This window comes from Centruroides sculpturatus, unplaced genomic scaffold (genome assembly GCF_000671375.1).
Source record: "Centruroides sculpturatus isolate CEXI.00-Female unplaced genomic scaffold, Cexi_2.0 scaffold289, whole genome shotgun sequence".
In the NCBI taxonomy this organism is placed as follows: Eukaryota; Metazoa; Arthropoda; class Arachnida; order Scorpiones; family Buthidae; genus Centruroides; species Centruroides sculpturatus.
The window spans coordinates 598,981-614,766 of NW_019384529.1; the positions used below are offsets into that span (position 1 = coordinate 598,981).

The following is a 15,786-nucleotide window of genomic DNA, read 5'->3' on the forward strand; positions in this document are numbered from 1 at the left end:
TCTTCAACATGTTTGTATATTTTGTTTGTGATACAGGATGTCAATAATTTGTAGAGTGTTGGAAGACATGTAATTGGTCTGTATTGTGTGGGGTCTGTGGTTTTGTTGTTTTTAGGTTTCATGTAGGTGATGCCCTGAGTAAGAAATTTTGGCATGTCTTGTGGATTGATGATGATGTGTGTTAGATGTTTAGCTAGTTCCTGGTGCAGTGATGTAAACTTTTTGTACCAGAAATTGTGAATGTTGTCTACACCAGGTGTCTTCCAGTTGTGGGTTCTGTTAACAGTGTGGCAGATGTCGTGTACGTTTATTTCAGCACAGGGCATAGTTGGTATGTTGTGCAAGTTTCTGTTCTCCTCCTCGATCCAGCCTGCATCAGCATTGTGTGTAACAGCATTGAAACAAAGAGAAGACCAATAAGTTGTGAGTTCTTCTTCTGTTGGTGTGCCACTATGCTGTGTATCAGTGTTTGTTTTGGTACTGATTTGTCTGTAGAAAAGTTTTTCGTTGTTTGTGAATAATTTATTTTGTTGTTTTCGTAGTGTATATGTTTTGTATCGTTTGAGTCTACGTGCTTTGGCTGCGAGTTTTTGTTTTAGTGTATCAATGTATTCTGTAACGTGTTTGTTGAGATGTTCATGTTTTGTGTGTGTTTTGATTTTCTTGAAAATGTTTTTGAGTTGTTTTTTTAATTTGGGTGTTATGCTGTTTTTAGTGTATTGTGTCAACCTGCCTAATTGCTGTCTAATGTCATTTATTTGTGTTTCTATTTGTCTCTGCCAGGCAGGCTTGTGATAGAATTGTGTTTTCTGTATGTTTGTCTGTGATTGTATTTTCAGTCCATGGTGTGTTACTACTGTGACTGCCCCAGCATAAACTAATGTATGAATGTCTGAGAGTGTAGAAATTGAATGAATGTAGTTTGGTAGTAAGTGAGTGTTTACATAATTTAGTGTTTTTCCTACTACCTTTGACATGTTGATTTTCGGTATTCGTGGTCTTTGTGTGGGATCTGTGCCTGTATATTTAGTGAGTGTTTCCTGAAATATAAGTGAGAGTGTATTAACAAAATCTATATCTACGTTATCAGTGATGGATGAGGAAGTGCCTGTAGTATCATTAGTTGTAGTTGTTGTATGCATGTTATTATCAATGCTTGTTGCTGGATTATCCTAACAGATTATGTGATCTTCATTATTGTTAAATGTTTCTGTCTGTTGATGTATTTGATCAGCAACCTGTTGTTCGATAAGTTCAAGTGTTGTTTGTGGGATAAGGTTGTGTATAATTGTTCTTTTTTGATCAACAATCCTTTGTTCGATGACAGTGAGGTGAGGATATTGTTGTGTGAATCTATGGTGTAGTTGTTGTCTGTATGCTGTCATGTTTGTTTCGAGTTTTGTGATTGCGTAGTAAGTACGGATGATAAACTCATTCATTTCTGATGTCCATTTCATCCATTGGAGAGGTTTTCCAGCCTTTGTGGTCTGTGGGTGCATTGCCACAGAAACACCAAGGCTAGGTTGGTTCCTCACATCTGTTGAGGGCATTGCAGTAGCCATGCTTGGGCCGGTACTGCTTTTGCCACCGGTAACCAAGGGAGACTGGAGCCTATTTTTCGAACATGAGCCTCTGCCTAACCCACGAACGCGGACCTTGTTAACCCGGGCGACGTCCGAGCCGGTATCATACTTAGATCTGGTTACTACCATAATGATTATCTCCACAGAATGTGGGTGTGTGGTCACTCTTAGCTTCATTTCTCCCCATAGACCTTACTGGCATGGGTGTCCCTACCAGGAGCTTGTGCTCCAGCCTGCATTGCTCTATGGTTCAGTAAAATTACTGGGCTCTCCCACCACGACCAGGTGATGACCACGGGAGAGTTATTATTATTATTATTAATTTTTTTTTTTCTGAAATTCAATATTGGGAGTTTACTGTCTCAGTATTGTGTTCTAGAAGTTCACTGCCAACTACAGACACGAAATTTATTTCTTTTTTAATGAAAAACTTGATTTATTTTAAACAGTAGAAATAATTCATTTTTTTTTTCCTTGACTATTATTTACACATTCTCTGAATTGAGTGTGATATCATTAATGTTTTTCTGACCTTGTGGACAATAAAGAGCTTTTTTTAAATTCTGCCCACAATGGGAACAAACAGCTGGTGAGGGGTAGCATCTAATATATTCAAAACAGACCACTCATAAAAATTTCTATGGTTTTTTGACCTCCCATATTTGATCCCATGTGCTACCATATGGCCTATGTGGATTTTACATAATATGTCCACTATGTAAAAATGCAACTCTTGTATTTCCGTTAGGTGATATATGGTTTTTGTTGTGATGAGATTTGGCCAGCCATTATATAATATCTGGCATAGATATGTTCAGTTTCATTTTGTGAAACTTACATTGTTAGATGAAAATACAAACAAAATTTATAAAATTTAGAAAAAATAAATGCCTTTTAAGTTTATTGAACAAATTTTTTCAATAATTTTAAAATAAAATATTAGACTTTAACTAATAATATTGTCATGTATCTTTTAGTTTTTTCAAGGGGATTTGAAGATAAGTGAAAATAATAAAATTTCTATCATGGAAGATATTCTCGAGAGTTTGAAATTTGAGGTGAATATTATTTTATTTTTCAAAACCAGATTACTGTTCCACAAGTAGAATTTTAAAGATTATTATGTTTGCTAGTTGTTGGACACTACGAACACTAAATCATTAGTTCTGCTGGCTGAACTTTACCTTTTACTCTTGCAGAAATGGAACTGGTAAGATTTCTGTGCAAAGTTTTATTGTGTTTTAAGATAAAATAAGTTGTCTGCAAGCCTTATGTTTCTTTGTTTAGTGAGACTTTTCCAACAAGGAAGAAGTGGCTTGGTTTTCTTACAGAACTGATACATAATGTAGCGATGAATACAGATTTGCTTCATCCTCACATCCAGCTGACTATTGTCTGCATAGCCAACACTAGCCTGAAAAAAATGACAAAGGATTCTGACAATAATGGTATTACCATATTTCCAATTTTAATATTGAATCAAATTAAGATAAAACTAGATTTTTTTCTGTTTCAGAATTACTCAATGAATTCATTCCCAGTTGGGTTACGTCTGTCTGTATCATGCTGAAACATTCTACTATATATGCAGAAAAAGAAATAATAAAGGGAGAGATGTCACAGTACATGCAGGTGACGTATTTCTGATCAAACATAATACTACTTATAGAAAATATATCATTAACATAAGATATTTTTGTCTTAGTTATGCACTGCAACAATTTGTTTGTTGAAAGATCTCAACGAATATTGCCAATTTTCAAGTAACTGTTTACGTAATATGCAGAATTACGCAATACTAAATACATTAGGAGGAATACTACTGTTGGCATTAGAAGTTAGTATCTTAAGACTCAATAATACTTAATTTCAGAAGAAAAGCATGCTAACAAAATTTTGTGATTCTAGGTACACAAAGGTATTGGCATCATCCAGACAGTGTTAATTTTCTTCTTATCATTAGCATCTAACAACAAAGTAAGTGAATTTATTGAATCAATTTTTTTATATGCCCTTTAAAATACTCCAATTCCATATTGTCTAAAGAGATGTTTAGCAGTTCAAATGGAACCAAATCTGGTATAATGACATTTCCATAAAAAATATAGTACTAAAATTCACCACTATGGCATTTTAACACTGCACAGCATTTTGTATAAATAAAGGCTTAGCAATGTGGAGGATACTGCTCAATGTGGTCTCCATTCTGAAACTGTATGTGACTGTTCAAAACTAGCTGTAGTATTATCACCTCATGAAGTGATGGGTATGATGTGACCATTCTAACTCCTTGAAGTTCACATTAATATTCCCAAATTGCAGCCACAACATTGCCATTGTTTTTATCAAACAACTTAACAAGTAATGTACTTTTTGGTGAAGTGATGGCCATTGTAATCGATAAGAATGACATTTGACATTTGTGGCCTCTTTTATACCCAAAACTTGACAGCAAAGGAAACTCTCTTTTTGTTGCTTGCAATGCTAGAAATGATAAGTTTTGGTACAGATTGCTTTGTATGGAAATGTGTTCTGCATATTCTAAAATGTATAGATTTAGTTGCATTTCAACTGCTAAATCTTTCTCTAGATAATGTTGAATAGAGATATTTAATTAAGATCATTTGGTATTTTAATAAACCAAGCTTTATACAAAAAGCATATTAGAAGACAAATTTACATACTCTCAATTTGAGATTTTTCTCTAAGTCTCTGAAGAATTAATTTCTTCAGAGTCTTAGAAAGGCTTATTAAAGGCTAATTAGAAGCACATTAATGTGATTTACAAACTCCTGATCTAAAGCTATTTATTTTATTGACCAAAGAGGAAAAATTATGATTTTAAAGGATTCAAATTATGAGAAATATATATCAAACTTTTCTGTAGTTTCGACTGATAAAGGTTGTTCGGAAACAAGAGTCACTTTTGATTTATTCTATTTTACCAGAACAAATAAAGGTTCAAAACCTTTATTTGGTTCTGGATCAATTTTGTTTGTTTGTGGAATAGCCCAGGTAGTTCAGATTCATTTTTTGCAAAGCGATGGTCTGTAGACATCACATTGTCTTATACATTATAATTTTTCTTGAATGCCATTGAATAATTTCTTGAATGCCAATGAATTTTTCTCCAGCATGAATGCCAGAAATTTTTTTAATTTCTTCTCTTGTGCTGATTATAAGTGTGCATTAATTGAGACTAAAAAAGTAAACGAAAATGTAAATTCATATTTACACATGGAATCTTTTAATTTATTTGGTAAATTTTAAGTGTTGTAAAAAGTACAACACGTGATTGCTTACTGGAAAAATTTTCACACACTTCCCAAAAGGTTAACAATGTTGTAATGATGTTGCTATTTATTCATCTGCAGGAAAAAGTTCTTTGTTATTTATGAAATCATTAATAAAATATTATTTTACTTATACTATTTGAAATCTGTTTATTTCAGATTTATTAATTTATTTTGAAATCAATATTTACACGTCTCGAAGCATCAAAAGATACACAATTTCTGATCATGGTAGATGTCCCAGTTTAGCCAAATTAGTGAAATCAGCGTTGACCCTCTTTCATGGCAATGCAGATGTGGAACGGGGATTTTCAATTTTATGCCACGTACTTTCTCCTTCTAGATCATCAATGTCGGAAAGAGTGTTTAAACCAGAAAAAAGTAGAAGAAAGTGAAATACATGTGACAGGCCAAGTTTTGTTAAAAGCAGCAAACAAAAAAAACTGGAGAAGGTCATTAACAGCAAGAACATGAATGAAGTACAGGCAGCACATGTAATGCTTTTAGTGTTAAAAGTGTTCAAAAGCAAGAGGAACCAAAAAAGAAGGAAGCTGAAAACATCCAGAATAATCAGAATGAAAGGACATCATTTTTCATTACTGATTATTTACAGATGCCAAAGACTTTTTATGTATTTACAGTTTAATGGAAATACAGTAGCTCCTTGTTATATTGCACTTGTCAGGAGACAAAGAAAAAAGTGTGATATAACCGAGTACTAAAAATTCTGGGGCTTATACTAGACAGATTATACATGCTATGCAATCTATATCCTCTATTTTTTCATTAGCAAGTGTTTTTGATATAAAATAATCTTAGTTTTTCAATGTTGAACTTTATTCTTGGTTATATCGTATTAATTGACGTTTACATAAACATTGATACCACCAATGCCCATTTAGCATTGTTTCTTTAACAATGACATGTAAAGACAAATACTATCAACATAAAAACAAAATATCAGTTACGATCTTATTATACAGTACAGTGTTTTAGGGTTTCTCATTTCCCGGGATTCCAGGATAAAAGTGAACTATTTCCCGTGATAGAAGTAATTATTTTTAAGGTATACAAAATATCATTAAATGATATAATTAATTTTCATTTTTTAAAGTAATTTTAAAATTCTGTAACTTCCAAAATCATATTAATAATGCTGTGTAAGATATATACTGTATTAGCCTGAATATAACGCGATATTTTTCGACCATTTATTTTCCGTTAAAAAATCGACTCGCGCTAAATTCGGGGTTGAAGTAATGGAATGTAATATAAACAAGGACATTTTCCTACAGAGGTTGCCTGTGTTATTAGCTATACAGTAGAGCGTCATTTATCGGAAAGCTGGTTATCCGAAAGCATTCCAGTCAGCAAATTTAAATTTTTGCTAGTGCTGTGGCGCTGCAATCTTCGGCTATTTCTTGGATTACTCAAATATTTTACGTTTTTGATACTAAATTAACATCTGAAGTATAATTTTTTATTGTTTTTATATTTTTCAATATATTTATTTTGTTTGTACAAAATAAAAAAATAATTTTTAACGATACAATAGTCTTCGTTAGGCTTAACATCGATGAAAATTCAACGCAAAGTGACACGCAACGGAGAAAAATTTCAACATGGGATAAATTAATATATTTTTTTGTACATGATTCGTTATCCGAAAAATAAGTTATCCGAACCACCCCGGTCCCCAATTGATTCGGATAAACGACGCTCTACTGTAATTTCATAAATAAATGCTTATCTGATTGAATTTTACTTTCTTTGAATTCTTTTATGAGTATTATTTTTTTTCTAAATATCTTTATGAAAATTTTGGAGTCACGTTAAATTCGGGGTCGCGTTATATTCGGGCTAATACGGTAATAAAAATTACCTTTGAATTACGTAGAAATTTTCACAAATAGAAAAAAATTTATTAAAGTTTGCTGGAAACTGCATACAACAACAACAACAACAAAAAAAAAAATGCTTTGAATTGAGTTAAAAATTAAAAAAAATGAACTTAGATCAAACTTCTAACTTAGAAGGTAATTTTCGTTTTTTAAATAAAATATAAAAGTTTACAATATTTTGTATTATAAGATTTTAAAAAGCAAAGATGGTCAATACTCCAATCACTCACTCTAATTCTTATTTTAGTAATGAAAAGTCTTGCTACCAAGAATGCCCTTTCCGATTCAATATGTGATTGGAATCATGTTTAATGCATTTAAGAGAAGACAGATATGTGTTTTTTCACCTGTAGCCTGGAAGATTTAGAGTTCGTTTTCGAGATTGTAGTACTTCTTTCGCTCTCTAGTATTCTCGATTTGTCTACCTCGGCTGCTTTAATAGCGGCATCAAGCTTATAGCTCGAAAATTCGGCAATTCGTTTGGCTTTAATATTCAGATTTATGAAGAAAAACTTCATACTTGCAGACTTCAAACTCATTTGTATCCTTGCCCAATTTGCACAATCTGGCGTTACGCATTTATTGAAGCTACTGGGCATAGTTAAAAATTAAGACAGCATAAGCACAATTATTCCAGATATTACAGGTTTTGACAAATAAAGAATTTTCATAGTCCTGCCACAAATAAACTATATATTGATTATTGACCATTTGTGACATGCCATAATGAGCAAAAATTAAATAAAAAAAACTAATAGGTAGGTTTAAAATTAATAAATACAAATGTATTCTGACAGTGAATGAGTTAATTATACTTTCTATTTGCAAAATTCCTCAACCTTAACACAAAATAAGAAAAAAAGTGAATTTTTAAGAAATTTGCAGATTTTCCGGGATAAGAAATATTTCCCGGGTTGAAAAAACAACCGGAATCCCATTTGAGAAACCCTACAGTATTTAATAAGCGATTTATTTTCACAATATACCGCGTATTAAAAATTAGTGTAATATGTTTTTCAGTAAAAATTATAAATGCTGTAATTGAAAATTTTTAAAAATAAATATGGAACATATAATAGAACCAATAAAATTTATAAAATTACGGAGAGTAAAAATTTTCTAAAAAGCAAAATAAAGTTACTACTGTATAAAAACTTTCCGTTCAGAATTAAAGAAATCTTTTCCTTACACATAATGAGATGAATTCGAAATTTCACACCTTAAAGGTGTGAAATTTCGAATTCACAGAAACTTGTAAATGAGGAGACGGTACTAATAAATAAGCAATTTAACTAACAAATAAGCAATTTTTAATATCAAAAGACAATTATTTAAAACAAATGACAATTGATATATCTACCTGTTTTGCATATTTAGAACTTGATGAATTTGTTGTTTCACCTTCAGTGGTAGTTTCAAGGACAATGGTAGAAATATTGTATTTTGTTGCAAATAGAAATTCAATGGCAATTGGTATTTTAAAATTTTGGAGGACCAAAAAAAAAAAAAAGCAATATATCCGAATTCGCGATATAACGGAATGGCTACTGTATTACAGTATATACAGAAATGTTTAAAATGTATTTAATAACAACAGAATAAAAAGAGAAAAAAACAACTTTTACTGCTATTTTGTTGAGATTTCCTTCCATGTTTTCACTTTGTTTTGTCACTATTACACTCACTGTTTCTGTATTTCAACTCACTTTTCTCATTTTTTGGAGGGAAAATGGCACTCCGAGACCTGGGAGTTTAAATAATACTTTCATAAAAATATACAGAATATATTCTCCTAAAAAAGTTGCTGAAAACGTTTGAATACTGAATTTTGCATTTAGGTGAGATTTTATAACCACTGTCTTCAATATTATGCAATTACACATTCCTTGTGTAATCAATATCCAATTGAAACTTGTTTGTTGGATATATTCAAGCAAAAAATGTTGCTTAGCCTTGATCTCTTCCTGAAATGTTTTCATAGTAAAGGAATAAAACACAGAACAAGAGCCTTACATCTTTTCCTCTGCATGTTAGCAACGCTCCTCACACACACCTATAGACAATATCACTTAGGTGGGAATGTCTTGACAAGCAGACTTAAAAGATTTATCATGATATGCATCAGATAAATACATTAATATGTTGCAACATCCCTTTAAATTAGAATCAAAAACTACAGTAGTGAATAAACTTCCCATAGTTTATAAATTACTTATTCTTGAGTTAGGTAAGGATTAAGTTTTATAGTTTTTTCTTTTTCTTGCATGTGGGCTCTAAGAATATCTTTTTAATCATTCCCATCATGAGTTCAGCCAGACCCACAATGAAGGTGACTTGGTGTTGAGGGATGAAGTCTAACATCCAACTTATCTGCCTGTGAAAAATTCTTGGGTTTGCCCAACCGGATTTGAATCCAAATCCTCCAGATCAGAAGGCTGATGCCTTAACAAGCAACAGGAAGATGGCCAAGACAAACTTATATCAGAATTACGGATATTTTTCAGTGTTAGAGTTCATTTTTCATATCTGATGATTTGGCTTTAGAATTGGCATTCGCATTGGCATTATTTATTTGATATAATTGCATATTATGCAAACTTTTGTAATTTCTAGGTATAATCTTAATTTTTTATTTAAATCTTTCTTTAGGCTGCGGAAAGTATCTGTGCCAGTGGAATGATGCAAGAACTGTGTTTACTAATCACAAATACTTACACAACTGATCAAGATTCTGCTTTAAATGTGTCTCAAAGTATTTCCAAAGTTAATTTAAATTGGGTGGACATCTATAATCTAGTCATTAGATTAATCACAGAACTACTACAGACTCTGAAGCATTCTTTTTTGCAACATGCACTTAACTTTATTGGAGTGCATGTTGAAAGATTATATTTTGTGAGTAACTAAATATTATTATTTAAAATAAAAATAAATTGCTCATTCTTTGTGTATTTTGAATAGAGTCTTCAGTATGTAAGACAAGCTCCTCACAGCCCCATGTTAGAAGAAACGTTAACAACTTGCAAAGCCATTTATCAGATGTCATTTTATCAACAAATATGGCAGCTGCATCATCCTATTTCATTAAATTTATTATTGGTAAATATTGTAAATAAATTCTATGTAGATTTTGTTCATAGTTTCTTATGCTTGTGTAATTTTTGCAGAAAGGCATTAGCGAGTCTTGCCATGTTACGGTCGCTTATCTGAATCGTCCATCTTTACTCATGTATTTGTTAGAGGTAAAATGACTCTTAATGTTTTAGGATTTATATATTAGATAGAAAATTTAAACTTTGAATGTTTGCACAGCATAGTAAAGTTCCATCGAGTAAAGAACAAAATATGTTAAACATAGCAGATGTTCGCAGATACAAAAGGCTATCATCGATGGAAGAAGTGGAGAAATTGTCACCACAATTTGTTCAAGTTCAGACAAGGTATAGATTTATAATTCCAATTGATTCTATCGAAGTTTGTTTAATTTATTCTCATTTTTTTTAACCTAGATTGCTGAAATTGTTAGCAATAAACTTGTCAATAATGCACAATATCAGCCCAAGTCTGTATCAAGTTATATTTGATCACGTAATTATTTTTATAGACAATTTTTATCCATTTTATAATTATTAGTTTCAAAACTAAATAATCTCAACTTTAGGATTTAGATTTTGGAAAATGGACGATATTATTACCTATAAATTTTAGTATACCATCCATTGATCAAGAGAGTCAGATGAATTTTGGAACTGTAATGAACTGTATTAACATTTGTTTACGTTCACTTACAAAGGTAATGCAATAATGTAAGCTTTAAAATAATCAAATGTTAAACCAAAGAAACTGAATATTCCGACATTGCTTTACAGAATGATCCGTCATCTTCGTCTCCATCGCCGTCTGCAGATCAGATCCATTTTGAAAAGACTTCGCAGGAAGAAAGGTACAATGTTATCTTAAAGTTACTTGTGGGTTGAAACTAAGTTTGCCCTGACAAGCTCCAACCCAAACAACTTTAGATATTGTTATATACATACAGCTTACTTTTATTTTTCCATTCTAGGCGTTTACTATTGTATATATTGGAAATCAGTTTATCATTGCTGTTATCGCAAGCAGTTTTATGCCTCGTACATCCGAACATTAGCATACACGATAAACAGTATATCAGGAGGGAATTGGGCGCAGAACTGGTAATGCATAGTTAGTTACTATTCTTAAGATCTTGTGTCTGTTAAGATTTAAATGCATATATATTATCTTACTTTCGCTAGAGTTCCATGACCCTAACCATGAATCGTTATTTAAGGAAAAGCCCCCTTTCACCGGCTTCTTCTCTCGTCACAAGTAGCCAAGGGCACATCCAGACCTCGATTTTTGATAGACCGCTAATTAAAATTCTTGGTCCTCTTGTGGATAAATTATTCAAATGAATCACGTGTATATATTTTAAACCGGTTTTTATAAAATTTTATTAAAAATATGTCGACAAAAGTACAGTGGATCGGTTATATTCTTTAACACAACGCCAAACAATTGTAGTAATGAAATTTTTTTATTTTCATGACTTGGTCATAAAACAACATGTATTTGACATTGTACAAAAAATGTACATTTGATACAAGTTATAAATAATGAAATCAACATATATCTCAGCACCAAGGTAAGAGTACTGTTATCGTTACCGATATCATGTGTTTTTTCTTTTAAGTGTAAAAAGTTGGATTGAGATTCAATACAACAAATCTTTTGAGCATTTTTAGTAATTATTAAAATCCCGTATACTTATATATTATATAAAAGAAAAGAGAATGTTTTGTGCAAAGGGGATTCTTAATCCAAAAAAATTGATTTATTATTATTATTTTCTTCTCTTGTCCCCTCCTCGAAGATCTGGGTTGATAATGACAAGTATAAATCATTCAATAAGGCAATTAAAAGCTTGAAATTATTTATAAAAATATTAATTTTGTTTTCCAAAATGTTCGGGAGTGAAAGAAACTTTAGTTTTGTACCTTTGTAAACAAGTGTACTTACTTAAAACAAATTTTCTTCTTTGTATTTGTAAAATTTCATTTACAAGTTTGAGCAACATTTTATAAAAATCCATTGAGATCACTTCCTAAACGTAACATGTCAGTTTATGTATAATTTAATACAAAAACAGAAAAGCTATCCACTTCCTTCTTAGCACACATCATTTGGAAAAAGGGAAAATGCAAATCTTCCTTTGATTTGCCCTATCTCTAACAATAAAAATAATAAATCTTTAACAGTAGTAATTCACTATTTTTTTCAACCTAACAAAGATAGATCAAAAAGTAACCCGCAGATTTCTTGTAACTCTCAACATGACGGGTCAAATTCTGGGAAGCATTTGGTACGTAGGGAATGCGGCAGGTTAATTACAATACTTTCTTTCTTTTATTTAGTAAATGGATAAGCTGAGTGATGGCAGTCAAAATGCATCATACATTCAGTCCAGGTGTAACGTAAATGGGATTCGTGCTTGATAATACAAAGCAAACAAAATGAAAGGCACTGGCAAAAAATAATTCTTTCAACAGACCGTAAAGTGATTAACCGCTGGGTATTTTGACCATCCACATTGTCACGTAACCATTATAACCATGTACAATAATATAATTCATTATAAAAATCTCAAATACGGTCTACAAATGTTAAGAAAGCATCCTGCTTCGATGAAAATTTATAGCTTTACAGAATTATTGTAGTCTGAGAATTGTGTCTGTATTTGTTTGCAGCAACATTCTTGTGGCAGTCCCACTGCATAGCTTATTTCTTGAATCGTTGAATAACTGGAGAGAAAGAGAGATATAGATATTATTATTATTATTATTATTAATGTGATGATTAGAGGGCACATAAGGCTTTGGTATCAAACAGTAGTCTTCAGTTGTTCATTCCTTAGGTACGGGGGCCACTTGTCACGCATGTCAAATTATCATAGAGCATGGTCATACTTTTATGTTTGTTCGGTCGGAGAATTCGTCCACGAAACAGAAAATATGCCTCTGACAGTTTAACTTTACGGCTCGACATACCTTAACCCAGTATCTATGAAAGGGAATAAAATTAAATAGGACAAACTGTAATTTAATTCTCAATTGTCTTTTTTTATGCAACTAAAAACATAAATAATGATTAGGAACATCATATATATTGTAATAACATTAATAACATGCTTATTGACACTTTTGAGAAAGAATTTAAATGTTCTGTGAAAAACCCTCAATTGATCACACAGCACAAAATGCATCATAGATTTGAAACATGCTATCACTACAACATCAAAGAATTTGCAACATGTGACAATTATGTTAAGTGTGTTCATGTATCAAAGCCACTATACTGTTAATATATGATGTAATACACACTAGTCAAATTATAAATGATGCATAAATTTTCTCTAACATAAATGCAAAATATCAGGGCTTAACAAACAAATTAAAATAATTTTTTCAAAAATGAGATTACTTTAAAATTAATCTATTTGTTTTTGCTACAGATTTTGAAATTTAAAATAACTCAGCATACATAGGAATATCATAATATACCCATTGAATCAAATGGAACTTTGCTATGGTAATAAAAGACAATTCCTGTAGAAGAATGGTACAATTTAAAAGAACTGTTCTTGCCTGAATACTATAGTGACAAATTTTGCAACTGTTCTCTAGATCTCACATGCTTCGATGACAAACAGCAAGACAGTATTCCAATGACATAATCAAGATATTTCTGGGACACTCAACCATGCAACCATAAAACAGCCATTTACAATCCTCTGGTAAAGATGAGAGTATTTGGGAATTCTTGAATGTACCATGTGCCATCCCATCACTACTAGAGATGACCAACTGTCATAAGAGATGGCTACCTAGACCAGTACATCAACAGTGGGAGCAACTTGCCACTCAATAGTAAGAATGGAATCAAAGTGTTTGCCTATAGATCTCCACATTCTAAGAAGGTATATTCCCAGGAAGAACTAGAATTTGCAACCTGTGGCTCACTTCTTGAAAGTTTCATTGATTATTCATTTCTAGTTTCAACACTAGGAAATGCATGCCAATTTTTCATTTAGGGACTTCTCTCATAAAAAATGCAAATATATATATATATATATATATATATAACAGTGTACTGTACTTGTAAGGGATGTTATGCAAAATGTTTTACTCTTGAAATCTAACAGCAAGATATAAACAGTTGAAACAACACGGTTTTTTGTCATATTGAATGAGAATATTTGATTCTGATGAAAATCGAATCAGCTGAAAATTAATACATTATTTAAAAATAAATTTCTCTAATAATAATGGATTTTACAGATTCAAAACTCCACAGGAGCTGGAACCATAAATAATGATTGCCTAAAACGTTTAGATTATTGAGATGTATTTGCATTATATTTCTAATATTTTACATGAGAAATGGTTTCACTTACAAATTAACAAAGATTTCCTGTATTTAAAACTGTACTATTTGTCCCAGCCGGAGGTATTGAGGTTATATGTTAAGGAATTCAGTTAATTTGAAATTAGAAGTAAAAATTCTGTCCAAACTGTGACATGCATATATTAATTCTTATGTTTAGATCAAAGTTCTTGTGCCGCCAGAAGAGAATGATAGACTAAGAACAACTCTACTCGAGTGGTCAACAATTTTACAGGTGTCACCTTATCCATGGACTATCCTTTTACTCAAAGTACGGCCGGGTTTTGGGCTAGAAGTAAGCAGATTGAGATGTTTGTAGGGCTCTATGCTACTATATTTGGGCAATGTTTCGAGAATTTTGCTTTACTTTTTATAAAACCTTCAGACGTACTGTTTTTATTATTATTATTATTATTAATTAATTAATTAAAGTAGCATTCTGTATACAAAGCTGTGTTCCATTTTCTTAATAAATTATATCAGTTACATGGCATTTCATATACTGTACAGATATCTCGTAATTTGGTGATTATTTTGTCCCTTGAATTTCCTGTAACTGCATATTGTTCTTTGTTTTTTACATATCAAAATACTTTTCACTCAGTTTAGAGAAGATAAATTATATTAGCTATTTTTGGTTATCAAAAGGAAAGGGGCATACTCAGAATATTAAGAATCTGAAGTCGGGACTGTGTTCTTAAAACATTTGAAGCCAAACTGGCAGTAGTGTTAGCTATAAGGTTGCCAAATTAATAGCTGAAAAGTGGTAAAATTTGTAAAAACATTAATTCTTACAATGGCTGAGGAAGCACATCCCAATAAAGTTATTTGCAGATATCAGCCATTTGGCTTGTACAATCAAGATGAACGGAATAACTTGGCAGTGGACTTAGAGCAGCATTCGAAAGAAACATTTGGAATGTGTTTTGTTAATTTTATTCAAGTCATCTGTTCTCATAAAAGATTGCATCAGGAATCTCATGGCAAAAAAAAAAAATAATAATAATATGGAAATTTTTGTCAATTTTTAAAGACATGAGGCATAATGTTTGCTTTTTCTAAAATCCCTTTTAAACATATGTAGAAGAGGTAATGTTTACAATTGGAAATCATTGATTTACAGCAAATGCTATCCCAAAAATTGTATTTAAAATACTTGAAGGTCACAAACTTCATTCTTCTTCACTGCTCAAAATACTTTGCCACCAACAGCACTCATTTATGTGAGTGAAGATCTGAAAAATAAATCTGTTAAATTTCTCAGACAATCATCCTCATTAATTTGGTAGGATAGAAATGATACAAACAGCAGTAATGATGTACTGCTTATCCACAACAGTTTGTAATTTCTCTGCCATGGCACTATGGCAAACAAAACCAGTGGTATTGGAGTGCTAATGGCAGAATGCATAGCAGTCACCATGATACAAATTATGATTGACAAGTGACTAGCAAAGACTAAAGGAAGAGATGATTCTTAAGACTTCCACCCTTCTCTGAATGGTGGAGAAAAGCAGACAATATTCTAAGGGTTTGTATCTCAATTCT

The 15,786-nt window shown here is 31.6% G+C and overlaps 1 protein-coding gene across 1 annotated transcript in view; it reads left to right on the forward strand.

Annotated features, from left to right (window-relative positions):
• LOC111622991 (nucleoporin NUP188 homolog) overlaps positions 1-11,313 on the forward strand; it is a 139,325-nt gene extending 128,012 nt beyond the window's left edge. The window contains exons 49-63 of the mRNA XM_023365470.1: positions 2,561-2,641; positions 2,717-2,793; positions 2,871-3,031; positions 3,100-3,215; positions 3,289-3,420; positions 3,492-3,560; positions 9,427-9,672; positions 9,739-9,876; positions 9,945-10,019; positions 10,090-10,217; positions 10,287-10,365; positions 10,439-10,570; positions 10,647-10,720; positions 10,841-10,970; positions 11,052-11,313. Of these exons, the coding sequence (XP_023221238.1) occupies positions 2,561-2,641; positions 2,717-2,793; positions 2,871-3,031; positions 3,100-3,215; positions 3,289-3,420; positions 3,492-3,560; positions 9,427-9,672; positions 9,739-9,876; positions 9,945-10,019; positions 10,090-10,217; positions 10,287-10,365; positions 10,439-10,570; positions 10,647-10,720; positions 10,841-10,970; positions 11,052-11,210 (1,797 nt within the window). The 3' untranslated portion in view covers positions 11,211-11,313. The remainder of the gene's footprint in view (positions 1-2,560; positions 2,642-2,716; positions 2,794-2,870; positions 3,032-3,099; positions 3,216-3,288; positions 3,421-3,491; positions 3,561-9,426; positions 9,673-9,738; positions 9,877-9,944; positions 10,020-10,089; positions 10,218-10,286; positions 10,366-10,438; positions 10,571-10,646; positions 10,721-10,840; positions 10,971-11,051) is intronic.
• Positions 11,314-15,786: the final 4,473 nt, after the last annotated feature.